Here is a 23464-nt window from a genome sequence, read left to right as displayed (position 1 = left end):
GCCTCTTGGTGGCTAATGAAGTCTCAGCCTCAGAGTCTCGGTGGCTGGCTTTTTGTGCGCAGCGGGTTGACTCAGCCAGTGTGCTTCTGCTCTCTCCAGCCCCGACGCCCCGGTTTCCTACTTACTTCTTTTTCGCTTTTTACCTTTCTCTTTCCTTCGCAGTTCAGCATGCAGAAACAAGACGCCTCCTCGCACGGGTTCCTGCCTAGCTTCCAACATTTCGCCACGCAGGCCATCCATGCGGGCCAGGAACCGGAGCAGTGGAACTCCCAGGCTATGGTGCCTCCCATCTCACTGTCCACCACGTTCAAGCAAGGGGCGCCCGGCCAGCATTCGGTGAGCTGGGCCTGTCTGGGTGCTGTCCAGGCAGGCTGGGCGGGAAAAGAGAGATGGCTTATAAATTAACAAGGCATGCAAGTGATTTATAAGGAGTATTAGGAAGGCACCTGAAAGGATGTTTCTACACTGCAATCATTGCTTTATGCTTTGTACCAGTTGGCCCAGTGATCCTATTTCTTTTGATAAGCAGGACGGGAAGGGGCAGTTTATTGAATTTGCCATGATTTGGACTGAAATTCATGTGATTTTGGCAAAATCTCAATTAAAAAACGAAGGTCATAACTTCTTTGAATTATTCTTAGCAGCAAAAAGTTTAAAGATTTTGTAAGGAGTCAGCTTAGACAAATGATAACTAGAATTAAGATCATTCCCAAGAGCCGTATTTAAGTTAGTCATTGTTGAGTGTCTACAATGTGCCAGATACATATGTAAACAAATCATGTGTGACTTATCTATTCCTAACAACAAAACTATTCTGAATAACAAAGCTAAATAAAGGCTCATCATTGATGGAGGCCAGTTCCAAACACCCTCTAGAATCCCACTCTGAGGTGCTGGTAATAATTTAACACATTGCATCACATAAGCATTGTAGTTCAGTGATTCAGAGCACAAGTCATGTAGTCAAAGGACATCGGCTTGATTTCTGAGTTTGGTAATCTTGAGGAAGTTATTTAATCTATCCAAGCCTCAGATTAGTCCTGCATAAATGGAGATAATAAAAGTACCTGCCACATAAGTTGCTGATGTTTGTAAATCTAAATGGTGAATAATAATTACTGAGTGGTAAGCTGGTGTTGTTTCACAGAGTTCACATTTACACATTTCCATTTCGTCATCACAACAACCTGGTTAGAGTGCAGGCCAGGTTCTCTGTACTTTTTATAGAAAAAGACCTGATCCAGACTCATACAAAAAACGACCCGTAAAGCCCATGTGACAGTCTTTTGATATTCCATAGTTTTTTTTTTTTCTTTTGGTGGTATACTAGATGATTTTTGGAGTATTTAAAAGTTACTGGGGCTCAGAAGAAATTAGTGAAATAAACTTTAGAGGTCCCAAACTTTAATTATGAGATACTTTCTGTGTTATTTAAGACAAGGGAAAACTCTTACAGACTTAGTCCTTTGGTTTGTGAGGTTGAGTTGTAAGGGCGCTTCTACAACTGGTAGCTATTGTACTTTGGAGTAAAAATGTCTAGAAAATCTTTCTTCCAAGCATGCAGTTTGTTCCTTGTGTAGGTTTACTGAATGTAAACCAAGCTTTAGAATTTAGCCCAGAAGTTAACCATTCAGGTATGATATTAGTAATTAAATGTTTTTAGAAGGCCAGCAGGGATGCTTAAATCTGCAGTCAGCTTTATGCCTTTAAATAATCAGTTAAAAGCATTAAAGGGAATTTGAAGAGCTGAAAGAGAGGCCTCTAATTCTTTAGTTCCATTCGAAAATCCATTGAGTGGATGAGGCTGAAATATGCTTCTTCTCCTCCCACAAGTGAGTATTTGTGGAAGCATATGGTTCCTTTCTATGGCTACTGCCCATGAATCCAAGCTTTTTTTCTTTGGCTTGGAGGGTACAGCTGCAGGTGATTGAAAGGAGGTTGTGGTAGGAGTGCTGAGGATGTCCTGAAGCTCTATAAAAAGTGTCTGCTCAGTTTGTCAAAAACAAGGAAACAACACAATGAAATTTTTAAAAGATTTTATTAGTAATTCTGGGAGCTCCCAAATCAGAAACCAAGATGTAAGGAGTGGTTTTGTTATGTTATATGCTATATGAGCCAGGGGGGGAAACTTACAGTTTTTTATTTGTTTTATTTTTTATTTTTGTGGGACTGGGGTTTGAACTTAGGAAAGTAGGCACTCTACCACTTGAGCCACACCCCCAGTCCATCTTGTTCTGGTTATTTTGGAGATGTGGTCTCATGAACTATTTGCCAGGGCTGGCCTCAAACCTCCAGCTCTCAGCCTTCTAAGTAGCTAGGATTACAGGTGTGAGCCACCTGGTGCCTGGTTTGGATTTTTTTTTTTTTTTTTTGGATATCTATGTATGTATTTTTTTTTTATTGTTGTACTGGGGATGCATTGTGACATTTACACAAGTTCTTACAGTATATCATAGTCAAATTCACCCCCTCCATCATTCTTCCTCATCTCCCTTCTTCCCATATATTGTATACACATGTATATAAATGGAAAAATGAAACCTGTTAAAACTATTCCGGTTTGGACTTTTAATCAATATTCACATCTTAGGTTTGGCTTCTGACTGTGACACCTCTGAGGTCCTATAACATTTGGCTTCACTTTACTTAAAGCAGGTCATGAGGTTAAATAAAATGACTAGATGAATATATATACTGTGGTACCATAACTGGAATAGGAGGATAAAGAAAAGTTTTAAAAAATATCGTGTGATGGTGCTTTCACAAGAATAACCTTCCATTTTTTGGAGTCTCTTTTGTAGACCTAAGATCTGAACCACAATGGTAGGGTCTGTTCATAACTTTTTGTTGTGTGCTAAATAGAACTTGCATCTTTTATTTCTTAGGAAATGAAATACAGGATAGAACCAGGTCACTCTGTTGGCTCATATAATTCCCTTTTCTTTTTTTAGGTGTTCCTGGGATTTGAATTCAGGGCCTCACACTTGCTAGGCTGACTAGGAGGCACTCTACCACTTGAGCCACTCTGTGAGCCCTGTTTTTTGTATTGGGTTTTTCAAGATAGGGTCTCTCAAATGATTTGCCTCAGGCTGGCTTCGAACCACTGTCTTCCTGATCTCTGCCTTCGTGGTAGCTAGGGTTACAGGTGTGAGCCACCAATGCCCAGTATATTTAATTCCCTTTTCCTAATGTCTCCAGACAATAGGTGAATCTAACATGGTAATGATGCTGTACAAATATTAAAAATTGCCACTTGTCTTGTGGTTAGCATGGATCATGAAACTTGCAGTGAACTTATACCTTATCTCATTTTATCCTGACAACAATTGCACGAAGTAGATATCTATATCCCCCCTCCCACAGATATTGAGATGGTCTCTTGAAAGTGTTGAGTTATTTACTTATTGGTACCCAGCTCATAAGTGGCAGATACATAATTCTAACCCAGTTTGATCATCTTCAAAGCCTCTCCATTATAACCACAGCCACAACACTCACACTTCTGTCTGTTGTTAAGACATCATGATTAAGAGAACCATTATGGTAGGAAGAACCCATACTTGTGGAGATATCTTCAATAGGGCTCTGATAATAAACTTAAAGCTGTTAGGATGAACTCTTCTTTTTTTCAGGGTTTTGACTACAGCCGTTCTGGAAATCCCACTAGGAACTGTTTGGAAAAAGCAGTGGCAGCACTGGATGGAGCTAAGTACAGTAGGCGACTTACATTTCCCTGTAGAGTCTAGAATCCTTTTTACATGTATAGAGATCATCACAGAGGCACAGAGTGCAGAACTGGAAAGAAATATGATTTACTTATATAAAACTTTTGTTTTAATAAGACATTGAATTCTTTGCCTAAGGTCTTTCACATGGTATAATATGTACATGTATAATAAGCATCTTGTAGAAATAAATATGTATACAGGTAAAATACCAGGACTTACTATTTGTATTTGTGTGATTACATTCGTCATCGGAAGCTATTGATATGAATGGATAAAAATTAATTTTATAACTCTACTAATGAGAATATGAACTTTCTTATATTCTGGTTCATTCACTTAATAATTTGTGCCTAAGAATAGCACTAAAGTTTATTTGCAAAAGTCAACAACCCTTGTGATACTGTGCTCTCAGAAGTTAAGATTTAACTCCTTGGATCTTTTTTATTTCATGAGGAAAGAGGATTACTATTATCTTTGTATTTTTTCATAGGGATGATACTAAGTAAGGGCAGAATAGTGAATAGAAAATAAGAGTCATTTGTATCTATCATCATATATCATATATATTAAGGATATGTTATTCTTGAAGTAGAAAGTAGGCTTTTGTCATGGCATTGATTAGGGACTTCTGGCAACTCAACAGTGATGGCTGACCATCAGTGGAGAGAGGGACATAAATTAATGCAAGTAAATACTGTAGGTTTTCTGTTTTAATCCCTTGGGTCTGTCTTTTGGCATATTCTAATTTGATTTTTATATTAGGTTTGGCCTTTGCTTCGGGTTCAGCAGCCACTGTGATGATTACCCATCTTTTAAAAACAGGAGACCATATTATTTGCATGGATGATGTATATGGAGGTAGGTAACTCTCTAACTCATATTGCATCAGATGATATTTTAAAGATAATAATAAAAGTGAGCTTTAAATTGTATTATCAACAATACCAGTATTATAGATCATTTATTTTCTCTCACAGTTGTGATAGGCAGCTCTATGCTGGCACAGACTTGGCAAAAGAGAAGCATAGATGCTTAGGGCTCCTGCTATGGAACTGCTTATAAGAGAGATTGTTTGATATGAATTGTTTTAAAGCTGCTGGAATAGGATTTGGACTTGATCAGCCTTTAGACATATTCTGCTCTAGAGAAGATAGTGTTTAGGGAAAATGGGTTTTAGTGTTGTTTAAAATTTTTACCTGCTGCGAGGGGAATAATAAGGCAGGTCACTCCCAAGGAATTCAGCCCTACCCATCCCCACCCCCTCCTTATTATTTATTTATTTATTTATTTTGGTTTCAAGGTACTCTGAAAATCTTTTGACAGCTATGGAGCCTTTCCTGCCTATCCCCCTCCCCACCATGTTCTTAAGACTATACCCAGTGTTTAGCATTTTAACTTTGAGTTCTCACATATTAGCCTCTTGAAGTCCATCCATGGATCCAAATTTAAGAACTTCCATTCCTAAGAGTTTACATGTTGGCTATGTGAGTGGTGAGTGGGGAGAAGACTGGCTGGTCCTCACCTTTATTTATTTATTTTTTAAATTTCTTTTATTCATATGTGCATACAATCTTTGGGTCATTTCTCCCCCTTTCCCCCCACCTCCTCCCTCTCCCACCCACTTCCTTGTTACCAGCCAGAAACTATTTTACCCTTATCTCTAATTTTGTTGAAGAGAGAGTATAAGCAATAATAGGAAGGACCAAGGGTTTTTGCTAGTTGAGATAAGGATAGCTATACAGGGAGTTGACTCGCATTGCTTTCCTGTACATATGTGTTACATTCAAAATTAATTCTTCTTGAACTAACCTTTTCTCTAGTTCCTGGTCCCTTTCTCCTACTGGCCTCTGTCACTTTAAAATTTCTGCATTAGTTCCTTTGAATTGTGTCCTCACCTTTAAATAAAACTGATTTTTGTGTGTTTGTGTGCTCAAAACAGCAGCCAAGAATTTTGTAAATGTATATATAAATTCCAAATGTTTCCAGATAATCAAAATGTGACTTCTAGAATATTATCATCTTATCTATCTCCTATCTGAACAAAAAGTTATCTCTAACTTTTCTGAAGAAAGGGACTTGTTCTTGGTCATCATTTTATCTCTCAGAAAGCTGCACTTTGCTTTGTATTTTATTTATTTATTTATTTTTGATGTGACTGAGGTTTGAACTCATGGTTTCATACTTGTTACATTAGGTTTTTATAATGGTTCATCGAATTGAAGTTATAGCAGTCTTCAATCTTTAGTAACTTTTATATTGTATCACAAAAACTTGCAAGCATAGGTATAAAATGATGAAAATTATTGATTTTTTTAACAAAATTCTCTTTTTTCTTGTGGTACTGGGGCTTGAACTCAAGGCCTACACCTCAAGTCACTCCACCAGCCACTTTTTGTGAAGGGTTTTTTCGAGATAGGGTCTCACAAACTATTTGCTTGGGCTGGCTTCAGACTTTGATCCTACTGATCTCTGCCTCTTGAGTGGCCAGGATTACAGGCATGAGCCACCAGAGCGTGGCCATAACGAGTTATTTTCTGCTACCAAAGTATAATCAAGTTTATTTTGAACATTCTTTTGACACTGGTTTATTTATTTTAGATTTGTTACAAAAGGTATTGAGTTTCAGGGAGCATTCTTTTAATGTTTGAAGGGTAGAGATTGAGGTTTTTGAGAAGTGTTTTCTGCTTGTGTCATTTGTTATGAGCATCACATGTGTTTTATTTGACTCTTGAACTTTTAAAGTCTAAGTCTTATTATTCTGTACTATACTGGATCTCCAATTTACTTAACTAAACTAAAATTGGTGATTGAGAATTTCTTACATTTTAAAAACAATGTTTTTTGTTTTACAAAGAGCAAACAATCCTTAACATAATGTTCTTTCCATTTTATCTGATTCTCCTCTGCCTTAGGTACGAACACGTACTTCAGTAATGTGGCAAGTGAATTTGGATTAAAGATTTCTTTTGTTGATTGTTCCCAAACCAAATTACTAGAGGCAGCAATTACACCAGAAACCAAGGTAACTGACTAGTTTTCAGTTTGTTCTGCCCTTTCTGTGCTGTCTTATTTTCATCCTTTCTGTTTGCCAGAGGATATAATTTAAATCTGAATAACAAATTTTATTAGAAGCCATTGGAAACATTGACATGATTAATATAGGCTGATATATTCCAGGCATTATAGCATAATGATTATAAATTTATATATGAATTCTGGGGTGAAATTCAAATTATGATCTTTATCATAATTAGTGTCTTATTTTGGGCAAATTATTTAACCGTAGTCTTACTTTCTTTATTTGTAAAATGAAGGTAATCATACCTGCTTCATAGAAAGGTACTTATGAAAACTAAATGAGATAATGCATTGAAATGCTTCATTAACTACCTGGATATGTGGTAGTGTTATTTTCTATGCATGGACTGGGGATGTAACATGGTGGTAGATTCCTTGCCTAGCATGTATGAGGCCATGGGTTCAATCCCAATACCAACAGAAATTTTTTCTGTTCAAGAGCACACAATTCTTAACTGCATTATCAAGCTAGTATGGGTAACTGGTCATCACAGAGCTTGGATTATAGAAAAGATTTTGCCAAGCTACACAACTCTAAGCACAGTGGCCTTTTCAGAGCCTTGAAGGATACTGCTGCAAATAATAGAAGTAGACAATGCTCCACCAGCAGTCTTTAGCCTCAGTCCTGGGAAGCTTGTATGTCACCGGAAGGTGTTTTGTTCCTGAGTGAATGGAAGATGTGATATTCTTTCTTGGAACCTCATTTAAATTCTGCATGAATAAAAGTACCAGTGTCTTTTATAAGTCAGCCTTTCTCAACTTTTTGCTAAGAATTAAAAGGTATCCAAGATTATGTTCAAGTGAATTCTAAAAAAATCACAATCTTTTCTCATACAATATTTTTGCAGATTAACACAGGGCTGAGCTTTTGCTCATTAGCCTTTGTTTTCAAAGGAACTTATTCATTTTTCTTGAAAGAAAAGACACTAAAATAGCTAGTCTGAGTCTTTCTTAGACAGGAAAGCAAATTGTGAATATATTAAGTTTTGTACAGAGAATTTTATATAATGGTTCTTTACTGACTTCAATTAATAGATTTTTTTTCCCCCTCTGAAATGCTAGACTTGGTATTTCAAGTCAGTTTTTTAAGTCTGCATGAAAACTATTTTGTACTTAATTTGCTTATTTTTCATTTTTATTTGTTTTTCTTTTACTATCTGTAGGAGTAATAATTTCTTAGCCAGGAATCATTTGTATAGTTCTTTGAATAAATCAAGAATTTATAGAAAATGCATTAAAAATTTGAACTACCTTATATTTTTTATAGTAAAATTCTAAAGTAGGAGGTATATTAAATTAGAAATTAGATCTCTTGCCCATTTATATGGCTAATAAAAAAAGAATCATTTGTCCCTTTAAAAAAGAAAGCTGCAGATAGTGTAATTCAATATACTGGCACCTTGTTTACCAAATAGAATTCCCTCCTTTTATTTTTTTCAGTAACTATCGAATATCTACTATGTTTCTAAATTGTGGTGGGGTTGGAGGTATACATGTATACTATCAGAGCCACTCCACCTGTCCTTTTTGAGGGATGTCTTCTTAACCTGGAGCTGCATCCAGGTTTCCTGGCTGTCACTTCTCTCCTTCAGCCTAAAGCTCATGCTGTTCTTCAAGTTCTAGGTGTTTATTTAACTATTGGAGATATTTTTGGCATCATAAGCAAAATTCTGACTAATGAAAAATCCTATGATACATTCTTAAACAATCTATATTATTTATCGTTCAGAACAAAATTTCCAGACATAAAATTATGTTTTGGGAATAAGCCTCCTTTTTATAAAAAATAATTATAATAGTTAGCCTTAGCACTCTTTTGCTTAGATGTATGTTATCTCATTTTCATCCTTATAACAACTCTATAAGGTAAGCATTACCAACTCCAGATTAGGAATTGGAGGAAGACAGAGGGTAATTTACTTAGCTACGGCCTCTCAAAAGGATTCAGACTTGAACCTTCCACTTCATTGTCCATATGTTTATTATTTAATGTAAAAGCCTCCTAGGTTATTACAAAATATAAGATGTATGCTTAACTATGAGATGTGTGTTTGCACAATACATTTTCACAAACTATTGTTATTTATTGAATTATTTTAGCTTGTCTGGGTTGAAACCCCCACAAACCCTTGCTTGAAGATGATTGACATTGAAGCTTGTGCACATATAGTCCATAAGCATGGAGACATTATTTTGGCTGTGGATAACAGTTTTATGTCAGCATATTTCCAGGTAAATGAAGATACGGGTTTTTTTGGTATGATTATAATAGTCTACACAGGTATCTGTAATTGGGAAAGGACTAGGTTACATTAAAATCATCAAACTCATGAAATTTAGTCACAATTATTGACGAGACAAATAATTAAATTTGGACATGTTCTTAAACTATTAGTTTGTATCTTTTCAAGTCTAAATTAACATTTGTGTGGTATCTGTGTAAAGTCTTGCCTACATTAAAGCTTTCTAGCCCTTTTAGGACACGTAAACTCTATGAAGAAATTGACCATATTAGTTGGGTGCCAGGGGCTCACACCTGTAATTCTATCTACTTGGGAAGCAGAGATGAGGAAGATTGCAGTTCAATGCCAGCTATGGGCAAATAGTCCAAGAGACCCTATCTCAAAAATACCCAATACAAAAAAAAAGGGCTGGTGGAGAGGCTCAAGTGGTAACGTGCCTGCTTAGTAATCATGAATCCCTGAGTCCAAAAACCCCAGTACCGCCAAAAAAAAAAGAGAGAGAAATTGACCATGTTATATAATTGCATTTGCCAGTGCTTTACACATAGTAGGCACTTAAATGTTTATCCATTGGTTATAAAACATTCATATTTTCATTCAGACTTCATGTATTTTCATGTAGATTATAAATTAGCCAGATTAAAGCCTTCAAAATAAAAGGAAGAGGTAAACTTAATGACATGACATCTCATTACATATCACATCTATTAGTTTCTCTTTCTTCTCTCTTTCTAGTTTCTTTTTTCCCTTCAGCACCACATAGACTATGCCACAGCCTCTGTATCTTTAACTTACTTGAATTAGAAGTTTCTACTTCATTTGTTTTATATTATAACTCCTGTCTTAGTCATTTGGGCTATTATAACTAAATACATTCAAACCCCAGTATTGCCAAACAAAATATTGTAAACCTGGAGTCTTATAAACAGAAAGTGATTTTTCACAGTTCTAGAGGCCAAGTCCAAGATCAAGGTGCCAACAGTTTCAGTGTATGGTGAGGACCCACTTTCTGGCTTCTCCATGGCACTTCTCCCAGTGTCTGCACAGGTGGAAGAACCCAGGCAGCTCTCTGGTACTCTGTTGTAAAGGCACTAATTCCATTTATGAAGGAGTCTGCCCTTATGAACACATCACCTCCCAAAGACTATTCTTACTAATGTGATGTTTAAGACCAGTTTTAACATAGGAATTTTGGGAGGACACAAAAATTCAGACCATGAATTTTTAAACTCTCTCTTTTCCCTTAGCACGACATTCCATACAGTAGGCTGTTCCTCTCCATTTTTCCCCCCTAGTTTCTTTCTCTTTTTTGTTTTGTTCTTTTTGGTGGAGCATCTATGGTATCTGTAACTGACTTGTGTGTCTTTTCACCATGTGTTCTTCCTGCCTTTTCTCTGAGTAACCTGTGTTTCCTTTCTTTGTGAAGAATTGCCTTCTCCTTGCTCTTTTCTTCCTCTAATATTGTGTCATACTTAGTACACTTCCTGTAGTTCCTCTTTATCTTGCAGAGTTCCTGGAACCCAGCTCATTTTCTATAGAAAATGTTTAGGCAGATGTTTGTAAGTTCAACTGGTTTACATTTCCCACTTCTGTTCTGGGCTCTTGAAGTGGACTCAGGCTGCTGCCTCCATGTGACCAGCCAGTTTCCTGGGCAGTTTGTGTAAACCTATTCTTTACCTTCCTCTGTTTGATTTGAGGGAGTACCACGTTTTATTTTTCTTTCCTGAAACTCACTAACTGGCTATATCACATTCAGATAGCTTCATGGGTCATCTACCTTTTGCTCATGGTGTAGCTCTGACAGCTTTTTGTGTCAGGCAAAACAATGTGTTTCCTAGTGATAACCGCATATTATCTACTTGTCTCAGGTGATTTTCAGTCTTGGATTCATTTCTGTCAGTCCATATGCCACTTACATTAGGCTAGTCAATATAGCTTAGGATAGCTTTCTTTACAATACAGTGAGTAGTGTATATTCCCAAAGAGACTGCAGGAATGTTTTAGCCTGGCCCTGCCCCAGTTACCCATCAGGCCTGGACCTGTAGGTCCATTTTTTCTCTTTCTTTCTTCCTCTCTTTCTTTTTCTTCAAACAGTCTCACTATTTAGCCTAGAATTCACTATGTAGCCTAGATTGGCCTTGAACTTGAGATCCTCCTATATCACACTTGAAGTGCTGAGATTATAGAGGTGTGCTCCACCTTGCCTGTCTAGGTCCAGTTTTTCTACCTTTCTGCAGACTTTTCTCAAGCCAGTGATTGGAATTTGTTCCATTTTAATTTGGATCAATTCTAGTTGATTAATCAGAATTACACTATCCTGAGACAGCAGTATGTACTGATCACAAAGCAAATCTCCCCCTGGAAAGGTCCTCTCATTGCCTTACCTTCACCAAAATTGAATATATGAATATATTCTCTTGCTTTTCTGCCTTTTGTCCTCTGGGATCTTCCATAAGTCCCACAAAAAAACAAAAACAAAATGAATACACCAGTGTAAGTTTCAGACTACAGAATAGCACCTCTGGATTCAGGCAGCCTGAGTGTGAGCCTTGGTTCTTACTGGCTTTTTTTTTTTTTGGTTTTGGTTTTTTGAGACATGTTTAGCTATGTAGCCCAGGCGGCCTTGAACTTTTGATCCTCCTGCCTCCTACTCCTGAGTATTGAGATATAGGCATGTACCACAACGCCCTACAAGATAACTGATTTTATTGAGTTATGTAAATTATTTTGTGTTGTATAAAGTATTTAGCATGGTTCTTGGGACATAATGAGATCAACAGATGTTAGGGATTGGCTTTTATTTTTCCTTCTCTTTTGGCCAGGGAGTTTGCAGAATGTTAGTGCTAGAAATGAACAAGCACAAGCAGAGTGCTTTGGTAATAACTTACATCCTATTTTTAATCACCCTCAATAGAAAGGTCCCACAGCACCCACACTAATGCCTTCCAAACACCAAATGGCTCTGGTGATACCAAGATGTGTATATACACTGTTATGTCAATGTACACGGGAAGGTGTTGCTAGTATACTGTTTAGTGGATAAGCTGATCATGACTTTAACTCTCACCATAAACAAAGACATTTATAGCCACATGTGATGATCATGCCTGCAATCCAGCATTTGAGAGGTGGAGGCAGGAGGAACACAAGTTTGAGGTACGCTTAGGCTATGTAGCAAGAATCTATCTTAATTAAAAAAAAAAAAAGGACATTTTAGCAAAATTGCACAGGAGAAAACAATTCAAGCAAACTTGTATATAAGTGACTTTGTACTTGTCATAACTACTACATTAAAAGAGTAATTAACTTTCAAGATAACAAACTAAGTCTGTGCTCACAGTATACCTCATAAGGTTGTTTTTGCGTTTTAACTTAATTTAATTTTAATTTTAAAAACCTACTGCACTTGAAGCTCTCTGGCAGTCTCCCCTCCAAGTGTTAACCAGGCCTGGCCTTGCTTAGCTTCCGAGATCGGAGGATATGGGGTGTTTGGGGTGGTATGACTCTAGGCCCCCATAAGGTTTTAATGAACAAAAATCTAAGCAGAGAGCCTGGAGGTGTGGCTGAAGTGGTAGAGTGCATGCCTTGCAAGTGCAAGGACTAGAGTTCAAACTCCAGTACCGGCCAAAAAAATAAAAAAAAAAATTTGCTGAGTGTTACACAAACTATTTTATGTGTTTAATGAGTCATAAAAATGCCTATGTTTCTGCTGTAGATAACAAGTTTAGGGGCCAATCAGCAAACTGCTATAAAGAAACAGATTCAGGAGATCTGTTGATCTGTGTCTGACTGCTATTTTCATGGAACTTGTGACTTCAGATTCCACCCTGGGTCCAGTAATTTTTATTTTAATGTGTATTTGATGGGTCGGGGTCCAGGGGAAGTAGTATCAGAGATCCTTGAAAATTTGAACTTGTAGATACTATTGCAAAGCTAGTTTTGAATAGAAAGGGAATGGAATTAACAACTGTAAATAGACAGATGATGAAGCATATTTTTAAATGATTTCTCATTTAAAGCAAAAAGCTTTCATTTCTTTCAGCGGCCTTTGGCTCTGGGAGCTGATATTTGTATGTATTCTGCAACAAAATATATGAATGGTAAGATATGCACAGTCTTCACTTTGTTCTTTTCCATGGATAGGTAAAATAAAATACTTGACACTTTAGTTCCTTTTCTTCTATTGTTATATAGGCTTTGTCTGTGACTCATGTAGAAATCTAAAAAAATGTGCTTTGATTAAATATAGGATTTCATTTATGGGGACAAAGTGATGTTTGTGATTCATGAGAAAAAGATTCAAATTTACTATAAAAGGTTATGCTCTTATTCTGCTGGCAGCTTGAAATGAAACCTTTAGTTTTTACAGGATTTTTACTTTATTGTTCCTGTCAAACTGTAGTGTCCCTAAACTTATTCTATAGGCCTTTTTCCTTGCTTCCCTCCTCCCCTCACCCACCAAAAGTTATATTTTGAAAATTATGACATGAGAAATGAACATAGTTTTTCATGTTAATTAATTAATTTTATTTAATGAATGAATGAATTTATTTTGGGGTCATAGTGATCAAACCCAGGGCGTTATGCATACTAGGGAAGTTTTCTACCAACCATTAATATTTTTTGCTTTATTTTAGGCCACACTGATGTTATAATGGGCTTAGTGTCTGTTAATTCTGAAGACCTCCATAGTAGGCTTCGTTTCTTGCAGAATTGTAAGTATTAAAAAGCTTGGATTTCCTTGTATGCACCAGTGGGTCCATTTGGTATTTGTTTGTATTTGCACAAAATGTTCTAAAATATTTAGAGAGAAAAAAAAATTCTGATTTTTAGAGGGAAGTAGAAAAAATGCTTATATAAATGTTATAGCATAGCAAACCTTTTTGATATGACCCAAGGAAACATTTGAAATGTTGCATTTCATATACTATACCTTTTGTACCTGGAATTGTGGTTAATTTTAAATAGAATATAACTTACAGGTGTGATTTTTTTGTTTTTTTGGGTGGTACTGGGATTTGAACACAGGGCCTCACACTTGTTTGGCAGGCACTCAACCACTTGAGCCACTCCAGCAGTCTCAATTTATAGTTTTCAACAGATATCTTGACACCATTTCCTGTTTATGTTTTGTTTATCTCAAGTATGGATAGGATTTAACTATTGCAATTTGACAGATAAGATAAAAACACAATTAGGAGTAAAAATGTCCTTCTTGGAGAAGCCAATTTACTGCTTGATAAATGGCTTTTCCCATATGAAAAGTAGGACTGAGGTGTGTGTCCTGGTGCAAGCGAAATCATCAGTTGCTTTAAGTGAAGGTTAAATAGAATGTTAGAGTGTTCAGTCATTAATGTCATTGAACTGCTATTTTTCTCTGTATATTACAGTAATTTTTCAAAGAAATGCAAGGCTAAGCTATGCATAGTATAATGTCATTAAAAATCAGAGGACTGTCTTCATATTTGAAAAGTTCATATTTCTGTGTTTTTACTTAATTTAAAGGGTACACATTTACCATCTTACTTTAAAGCACAATTCTCTTAAGTATATTTTATGTTTCATTTTCACGCTTGGTTTGTTATACCAGGTTCTCCTGTAAAACTCAATGTTGAGTTTTGTAGCTAGTTTCTCAGCGTCACTATGATGAGAATTTTCTGGGCCTCACTCCACCTTCAGACTACCCCAAGATGTGTTCATTTTTCAGCTCTTGGAGCGGTTCCGTCTCCTTTTGACTGCTACCTGTGCAATCGAGGTCTGAAGACTCTACATATCCGAATGGAGAAGCATTTCAAAAACGGAATGGCAGTTGCCCAGTTCCTGGAATCTAATCCCCGGGTGGAAAAGGTTATTTATCCTGGTATGTTCATCTGATTTCTAAGAAGATATGCTCAGACCAAGACTTTAAGGTTATCCTGAGCATTTTGCTTATGTAAAGTTTATTTGTAATTATGAACTTTCATGTATTCTTGTGTTATTTATTATTCATTTTTTGTTTTTTTGGTAGTACTGCAGCTTGAATTCAGGGCCTCCTGCTTGTTAGGCAGGTGCTCTACAGCTTGAGGCACTTCACTAGCCCTGTTTGGCATTGGGTATTTTTGAACCGATCTCTGGATCTCTGCTTCCTGAGTAGCAGGATAACAGATATGATCCACCAGCACCCATTTTACTTATTGTTGAACACTGCCATATCAGGCTCTGTGGTAGGTCTGGTGTAAAGCAGATACACGATCTTGACTTTGGGATTCCTACAGTTTAGTGGATGCTTGAGTGTTAAGAAATGAGTCTTGGCTACAAATGGTGGTGCATACCTGTAATCCTAGTGTTCAGGAGGTGGAGGCAGGAGGATTGTGAGTTTGAGGCCAGTTGGGACTACATAACAAAACCTTGTCTCAACACAAACAAAAACAAAAGTGAGAACAACAGCAGCAAAAGAAATTAGTTTAATATGCTAGGTGTTTCTGTGTTGGTCTTTAGCTTTAAGATTTGTACACTCTCATTCCAACATTGCAATATCGTACCCTTATTAGTTTATACTTTTGTTAGTCTGCTTTTCAGCACTAGTTCTATCTTTAATCTGATGCAGGTTTGTCACACTGAGACTTGACACTTAAGCCCCAAATTTCCCCCAAGGTGTTCTAACTTTGTTTTTTTCAATTCCTCACCCCTTTCAGCATCTAGAAATGCACATGTGGAGTTAGCTGTGGTGGCTGAGTTTCTTTTGTTTGGTTTTTTTTTTTAGATCTTTTTGAGGTATCTAGTCATGTAGTTTGGTTATGTAGGATAGTGAAGATTTGTCCTCAAGGAAATTAGATAAGCCAAGAGCTGTTGGCTGATATATATCTTTGATGGAGAGAGGAAGAAGGGTTTAGAATTGTGCCCTGAAGAATAGATAGCATATGTTAAAAGGACATGGGCTCACTCAACAAATGTTTATTAATTACCAACTACAGGCCAGGATTTTCTGTAGGAATTAGGATCCAGTATTAACAAAAGGAGTAAATTTGTTCTTATGGAGATAGTCTGGTGGACCAGACATATTAAAAAAGAAATTACAGAAGGATGTAATTAACAAGAGGAGTCCAGATTAAAGTGATAGCATGTGCAAAGATTCTAAGATGAAAGGGAGCCCAGGGCTGCTGGTATAAGAAAGGTGGGATGGCCCGAGCATGGAAAGAGTAGAAAAGATATATATGTCAACATAAAATGGAGAGGCAGGCAGGGACCAGAACAATAGTGAGATGTGAACACAGCATTTCCCTCATTGTTGGGCTTCTGTGCAGTTTACTTAAGTGAACAGTGAATTTCCCCCTCAAAATAGCATGTTTGACTCCAAGTCTTTTATTATGCCTTCTGATTACAGGGCTGACCTCTCATCCTCAGCATGAGCTGGCCAAGCGTCAGTGCACAGGCTGCCCAGGGATGATCAGCTTTTATATTAAGGGCACTCTTCAACATGCTGAGACCTTCCTCAAGAACCTAAAGGTAACCTTTCCAAACAAGTTTTTAAATTGTAGAGGTAAGACCTCCTTACACTCGTTCATTATCTCTCACTTTAGATTTTGTGCCTGCAGGCCATAAATTCATAAACTTCATTGTGAAAGCATTGGGTTGAAAATGATGCAAACCACTAGGGGCTTAGTAGCACACATCTGAATGGGTCCATTTCTTAACTTCCCACATCTTACATTCAGTTGGAGAGAGACAAGTCTAATGCATTGGTTGTCAAATTTACTTAAAAGCTAATACTTTTGAAGTGGACTACTATGTGAAACCTCAAGGTCATGTGAAGCTGGTGCTCAGATTGTTTTGAAGTCTTTTCCATGACTGGCTTTCCAACCCCTGCACTGCCAAGGCTGGAGGGAAGAGGATGCGTGGGGCAAGGGGAAGAGAAGGCCTTAGTCTAATTTTCAGAAGGCAGGAAGCTCTCATTAGCCCCAAAGGAGAGGCTCATTTAACTCTACACACTGTGCTGACCTTGACCTCATGGAGTAGAATTTGAATCGTATGATTCAGCTATAATGAACAGATTTCAGCCAGATTAGTCAAAGCTCCTCTGGAGTCTCAGATCTGTCTCTAAATTTAGAAAGATGGTATTAATTTAATATAGTTACGAGAGTAATTTTTAAAACATTTTATAAAATTAAGCTAAGCATGGATGGTGACACATACTTGTAATCCTAGCTATTTGGAAAACTAAAGTAGGAGGATTACTTCAGACCATGACTTTTAGGATAGTCTGGGGAAAATAGGAACAACCCGTAAAAAAAAAAGTTATAAAATTCTATGATATTGTAACATTAGCTTAGCCCAGTCTGTGTTGTTGCAGCAAAATGCTTGAGATTTGGTAGGTTAGCCTTTTTTTTCAATCCTATCATGGAATACCTGAGGTGGGCTACTTTATAAAGAAAAGAAGTTTATTTAGCTCACAGTTTTGAAAGTATAAGATCAGGTGGCCCATCCATTTGGGGAGTGAGAGATCACAACACCATACAGGAAGGCAGAGAGTGATTCAGAAGTCAGCTTTGCTCTTAAAACAATTTGCTGTCATGAGAACTAACTCAGAGGACTGCCTGGGTTAGTAGTACCCTCAGTAACCTAACAACCTCTCCTTAGGTCTCACCTTTAAAGGCCCCACCATTAAACTGAAGATTAAGCCTCCAACACATGAAGCTTTGGGTGGGCAAACCACATTCAAACCATCACAGCACTGGGTGACTTAGAAAGAGGATACTTGGCCCACAATTCTGGTATATATAGGGTCCAAACAGCATGGCAGTGGAATCCTGGTGAGGTTCCCTATCTACATTACAACATGGCAGAGAAGCAGAATGGGAACTAGATGCATGCAGAAAGGGCACAAGGTGAGCAAGTTGCCAAGAGACTGGAGGCAGCTATGCTCACTCTATATAGCAGCCTGCTTTCTCGGGTACTAATCCAGTCCCATGAAACCTGACTTACTCCCCAGAGTCAGCATAATCCATTCATGAGAGAAGTGCTTCAGTGACCTAATTACCTTCCTCTGGGTCCTGCCTCTTAAGGATTCTACTACCCCAACACCGTCACACAGGAGACTAAGGTTCCAGCCCGCAAACCTCTGTGAGACAAGCCATAGCAAAAACTAAATACAAAAGCTGAGGTTTTTTCCCCCTACTCCACTAGGGAGTAAAATGGATATATTAATTTAATAAGTGGTGCATATTAGCAAGTGTATACAGCTTGGTAAATGTGGTAGATATTTAAGTATAGGGCCAACTTAGGATGCTATAGGAGATTCACCTTGGACAGCTTTTCAGGTTTTAAGTATTCAAAAATAGCATGTCCAATTGGTGAAATCATTGTTAGAGACTTTCTTCTTCTTCTTTTTTTTTTTTTTTCTTGTACTAGGGTTTGTACTGAGGGCTTTCACCTTGAACCACCCCACCAGCCTTTTTTTTTTTTGTGATGGGTTTTTTCAAGATAGGGTCTCCTGAACTATTTGCTAGGGCAGGCTTCAAACCCCAATTCTCCCGTTCTCTTGCTGGGATTGCGGGCATAATCCTGTTACACTGGTGCCCGGTTTTTCTCTGAGTTTCTTGCTCATGTTGAGTTTTTACGTAATTGCCACAGTTCTCCCTCCCCTCTATGCCACAGCCGCCTCATTTCTTTTTCTTTTCTTTCTTTTTTTTTGGCAGTACCGGGGTTTGAACTCAGGGCCTCACACTTACTTGCTAGGCAGGTGCTCTACCACTTGAGCCACACCACCAGTCCATCACGACCATCTCATTGAAAACATTTACTTTCAAGATTTTTGTATTTTTATTGTTTTGGAAGATGTAAATTTGTTTTTTCTTTGGCAGGTATTTACTCTGGCTGAGAGTTTGGGAGGATTTGAAAGTCTTGCTGAGCTTCCGTGAGTTTATTTCTGTTTTTCTCAATATTGATTGATTGATTGGTTATTATTGTTATTATTATTACTTTGAAATGAAATGGGGTCTTGTTATGTTGCCCAGGCTGTTCCCAAACTCCTCTCTAGTGATTCTTCTGCTTCACTCTCACAAGTGCTGGGACTATGGGTGTGTGCCTTTGCAATCAACATACAGTGTCTTTTTTTTTTTTTTGAGGCAGCACTGGGGTTTGAACTCAAGGACTCATGCTTGCTAGGCAGGTGCTCTTACTGCTTGTGCCACTGCACTAGTCCTTTTTTGTGGTAGTCTTTTTTTGACATAGGGTCTCTAGAACTGTTTGCCCAGGGTTGCTTCAAGCGGCAATCCTCCTGATCTCTGCCTCCTGAGTAGTTAGGATTATAGACGTGAGCCACTGGCTCCCAGCAACTCTCAGTGTCTTCCACTTGATGTCATTCTTAATGATGTGTGAAAATGGAATGTGACAAAATTAAGGAAATAATTGAAGATATTTAACAATAAGAATAGTATGGCACTTACTAATCTGAATGGACTGTAATTCAGTCAGGAGGAGACCTTGGTAAAATGTAATGGTGGGCTATGTGTTAGTAAGTTGTGTCCTCCCAGATGTTGCTTCCTTTCCTGTTCTGCCTTGAAGAGTTCCAGCAATAATTATATTCTAGGATCTCTGACCTTTGACCCAGTCTACCTGTTCTACCTCACCTGGCCTTGGAAGGGAGGCTGGAGACTTTGTCCTGGAAAAGCTGTTATCCAAGCTCCTTGGGAAAGAAGATTATGTGTACCTGAAATTCCTTCATGCCCTTGGTTGTCAGAGAATGCACTACTAGATACTGTCAAGTCTGTTTATTTTCTTTATAGGATAAGCATTTCAGGCTCCATGTTGTCTGCAAGATACAGCCAAAGTTGGTATTCCAGACTGCCCAGTACTTAACCTAACCAGTTCATCTGTTCAGTAAAACACCAGAGGGTATTAGAATAGGCAGCAGCCTAAGATCATGCAGTCCAACAGCTTACTTTATAGACGAGGAAAGGAAGTCCAGAAAGTTTAGTCAATTTACTGAAATGTCATGCAGAGTACTTTATGACAACTTTACTCTTCAGGCTTTGCATTGAAAATAGTGAGTGGAGGTAAAAGGAGGCCAGATGTGGATTTGATATGTGTTTCTATCAATTATGTACCTTTAAACTTCACTTTTTTTAATCCATAAAATGTTATTAATAATTAAAACACTGATTATCATTTACTGATTATTTCTGTCCTATCAAGCATTTTGAGCTGTATTGTGCCCTTTGTGTATGTTGCTGTGAGTATATATTGTAGTCATTATCAAGATAAGCCAGCATGATTAGGTAATAATTTTCAATATTCTAAATGCACATGATATGATTTTTGTGTTTTAATTTTCATATACATTTCTGGAATGACTATATCTTAGAAGGATTGTATTGAGATGTCAGGGATTACCAAAGTTTAGCCATATTTCCTGCCTTCTCAAAGCCTATACTTGTAGAGAGAGTCAGATAATCTCACAAAAAAAATGACATCTAAATAATGATTTGAAAGAATCCAAATAACATAGCTTCTATAGACTTTCAGGAAGATGCTTGCTAGTAAGTCAGGATGCACAAGAGGGCACACTTGGCATATGAAATTGTTTAATTTTTCACAGTAATGAAATGTGTATTGCTTTAAGGCTTCCTCCTTAAAAGTAGATGTCTCCTAATTTATTTAGGGATTTGGTTTAAAGTTTCTTGGCCTTGAGACATCCTGCTTAGGCTAACCCCAAAGTCAGTGGACAGGTAGATTTAGTCTGACTTGTCTGTTCTGTTACCCTTCATTCTTTGTTTTCCATCTCTGCCACCATTGAAGCAGCATTGCAATAAGGAAGAGAGCAAGTGAAGCCAAGGTACTGGGTTAAGTCTTCCAGACTAGAAAAGTTATATATCCTTGTAAATCTCAATTTCCCAGCTTTTATGATTGATTTGAGAACATGGCAGGGGGATGAGGGGAGTGGGGGAGGACTCCCTAAGCTAATGCCTTTAATAGCTAATGCCTTTAACAGCTAATGCTACTAAGGCAAAATAAATGTTTACTACTATGAATTATTATTTTTTATTAGGTATCTGCTACATTCCAGGTATTTGTAGTTACAAGTTTCCTTTCTTTTTTTTTTTTTTTTTTTGTGGTATTGAGGTTTGAACTGAGGGTCCTGTGCTTACTGGGCAGGCATCATTACTACTTGACCACACATCAGCATGTCTCTTTCTTTCACTCTTTCCCTCCCTCCCTCCCTCCCTCCCTTCTTTCCTTCTTTCTTTCTTGCATTTCCTAACTCCCTCCTTCCTTCCTTCAATTTGTGCCTATGAGAAATTTGTTTTATAAAAGAAGTTATATCCAATTTTTATCAAGTTTTTAAACAATTAAAAAACACAAACAAATCATCTAGTAGAGTGTTTGCCTCAAGGTAAATACACAGTAGGTGCTACCTGGTATTATTTCAGATAAGGAAATAGACTCAGGACAGGTAACTTTTACAAGGCGACAAACCCATGTGTGGAGGATATAAGATTCATACCCAAGTTTATTGGTCTCTGAGGCCTGAGTTCTTATTTCTACATGTATTCTCTCCATTAAGGAATTAAGAGGCTGCCTAGGCAGAACATTTTAAGGAGGATGTTTGTGTGTAAAAACTCCATTACAGTGATGAAACAAACATCCATTTCATTTTCTCAGATGACAACTGCAGGTTTTTTCTATGAATCTAAAGTGAGATGAGAAAGCAGTTTAGGCATTGGTTTCATCTATGGTGTGTGGGGAAATGAGGAGTGTTGGTGGCTGTGAACACACTGGGGCTAAGTAAGACTTAAGTCTTTCCTCCGTGGTGCCTCAATGCAGAAGGGTTTCTCCTTCTCTTTACTCTGACAGTTCTTTTGTCCACATTTGTTTGTTTTTTTCTGTTTTGGAAATTGTCATAGTCTTTAGCTATTGCTTTGTTTTCCAAGGAAGAGAAAATATCTCACAGTTCTTGGTTTCTTAGTTCTTATTGTAGGCCAGGCACCGGTGGCTCACACCTGCAATCCTAGCTACTCGGGAGGCAGAGATCAGGAGGATCACAGATCAAAGCCAGCCTTGGCAAACACCTTGTAAGGAGTCCCTAAGCTAATGCCTATCTCAAAATTACCCAACACAGTGCTGGTGGAGTGGCTCAAGTGGTAGAGCACCTGCCTAGAAAGTTTGAGTTCGAACCCTAGTACTGCCAAAAAAAAAAAAAAATTTCTTACTCCAGTGCCTGATATATAATAGATGTGTACTTTTATGCATATTGATAGTGATGAGTTTCTAGGTTGGAAAATTCCTCAAGGCTTCTGTGTCATGGTTTATAAGCTGGAATTGCTGATGCTCAATGGTTACTAATAGTGGTCTTAGGTTGTCTTTCCTGATCTACCTCAGAAGGGCCAGAACCTGGCTGATAATTCCTCATTTTTTACCTCTGAAAAATTATAAGGGCATAGAAACTTTGATATTTGGAGCAGAAAAAACCTGAAGGTAATTGCAACATATGAGACAGAAATATGCCTCCAGCATTACAATATAATGACATAAATTTACTTACATCTTCTTCCAGGGCAGTCATGACCCATGCATCAGTGCCAAAGAATGACAGAGATATTCTTGGAATTAGTGACACATTGATTCGACTCTCTGTGGGCTTAGAGGATGAGAAAGACCTGCTAGAAGATCTAGAACAGGCTCTGAAGGCAGCAGTAAGTTGTGTGTGTGTGTATGTGTGTTTAATCTTGGGGTCATTACATTTACAAAGAGTAGCCTCACTGTGACTTATAAAGGTTTTACCTTCCTGCAATAAGCATGGTAGATAAATGTGCAGGAAACTCAAAAAGCAGACTTAAAGGGTGGAAGTATTCAGAAGAGACTTCTTGGAGGGATGGTCTCTGCTGATAGGTGTAATAACATGTTCTTCTTCTTGTACTGTGAATATAGCACCCTTCAAGTGGAAATCACAACTAGCATTCCAGAACTGCTATTAGAAGCTGCTTTACTGAGAAGATCAAATCTGAATTATTGGTGAGACGATTAATGAGCCTTTGCAGAAATTTCAAGTGAAAATTTTAAGGCACCTTATTACTTTTCACAACTGCAACCTTCCAGGAATCTTCCCTGTTAAAAAACAGTTTTCTGTATATGTTATTGTAACTGATAGATCAATGCTGTTGATGTTTTTTTGTTATACATTTGCCTCTGAAGGAGGAGAGATTCGTGCTGATTTTTGGGATCATGTTCTTGTTTTCATCATCAAAGATTTATTTTGATGCTGTTTACAATATAATGATCATTTTTGATGTTTCTTGAAGTTAAATTATTACATGAATGTTCTTTAATCGATTGTGATTTTTGCATATTGAAAAAATTATTCAAAGCAGTGGTTTACGTTTATTATCATAAGCCAAAAATTCAAATAATTGAAAAGCTTATTATGAAATTCTATTGATT

The 23464-nt window shown here is 37.5% G+C and overlaps 1 protein-coding gene across 1 annotated transcript; it reads left to right on the top strand.

The window, feature by feature from the left end:
- On the top strand, nucleotides 1–23464 carry LOC109680922 (cystathionine gamma-lyase-like). The gene is made up of 12 exons (XM_074079766.1): nucleotides 1–336; nucleotides 3633–3714; nucleotides 4491–4586; nucleotides 6641–6750; nucleotides 8907–9038; nucleotides 13092–13149; nucleotides 13687–13764; nucleotides 14757–14909; nucleotides 16413–16534; nucleotides 18889–18941; nucleotides 22581–22719; nucleotides 22955–23464. Exons 1-12 carry the CDS (start codon nucleotides 16–18, stop codon nucleotides 22979–22981), a joined length of 1371 nt encoding a protein of 456 aa, XP_073935867.1. The 5' UTR covers nucleotides 1–15; the 3' UTR covers nucleotides 22982–23464.

Source organism: Castor canadensis, chromosome 7 (genome assembly GCF_047511655.1).
Source record: "Castor canadensis chromosome 7, mCasCan1.hap1v2, whole genome shotgun sequence".
NCBI classification, from domain to species: domain Eukaryota; kingdom Metazoa; phylum Chordata; class Mammalia; order Rodentia; family Castoridae; genus Castor; species Castor canadensis.
This window is presented reverse-complemented; position numbering and strand designations above follow the sequence as displayed.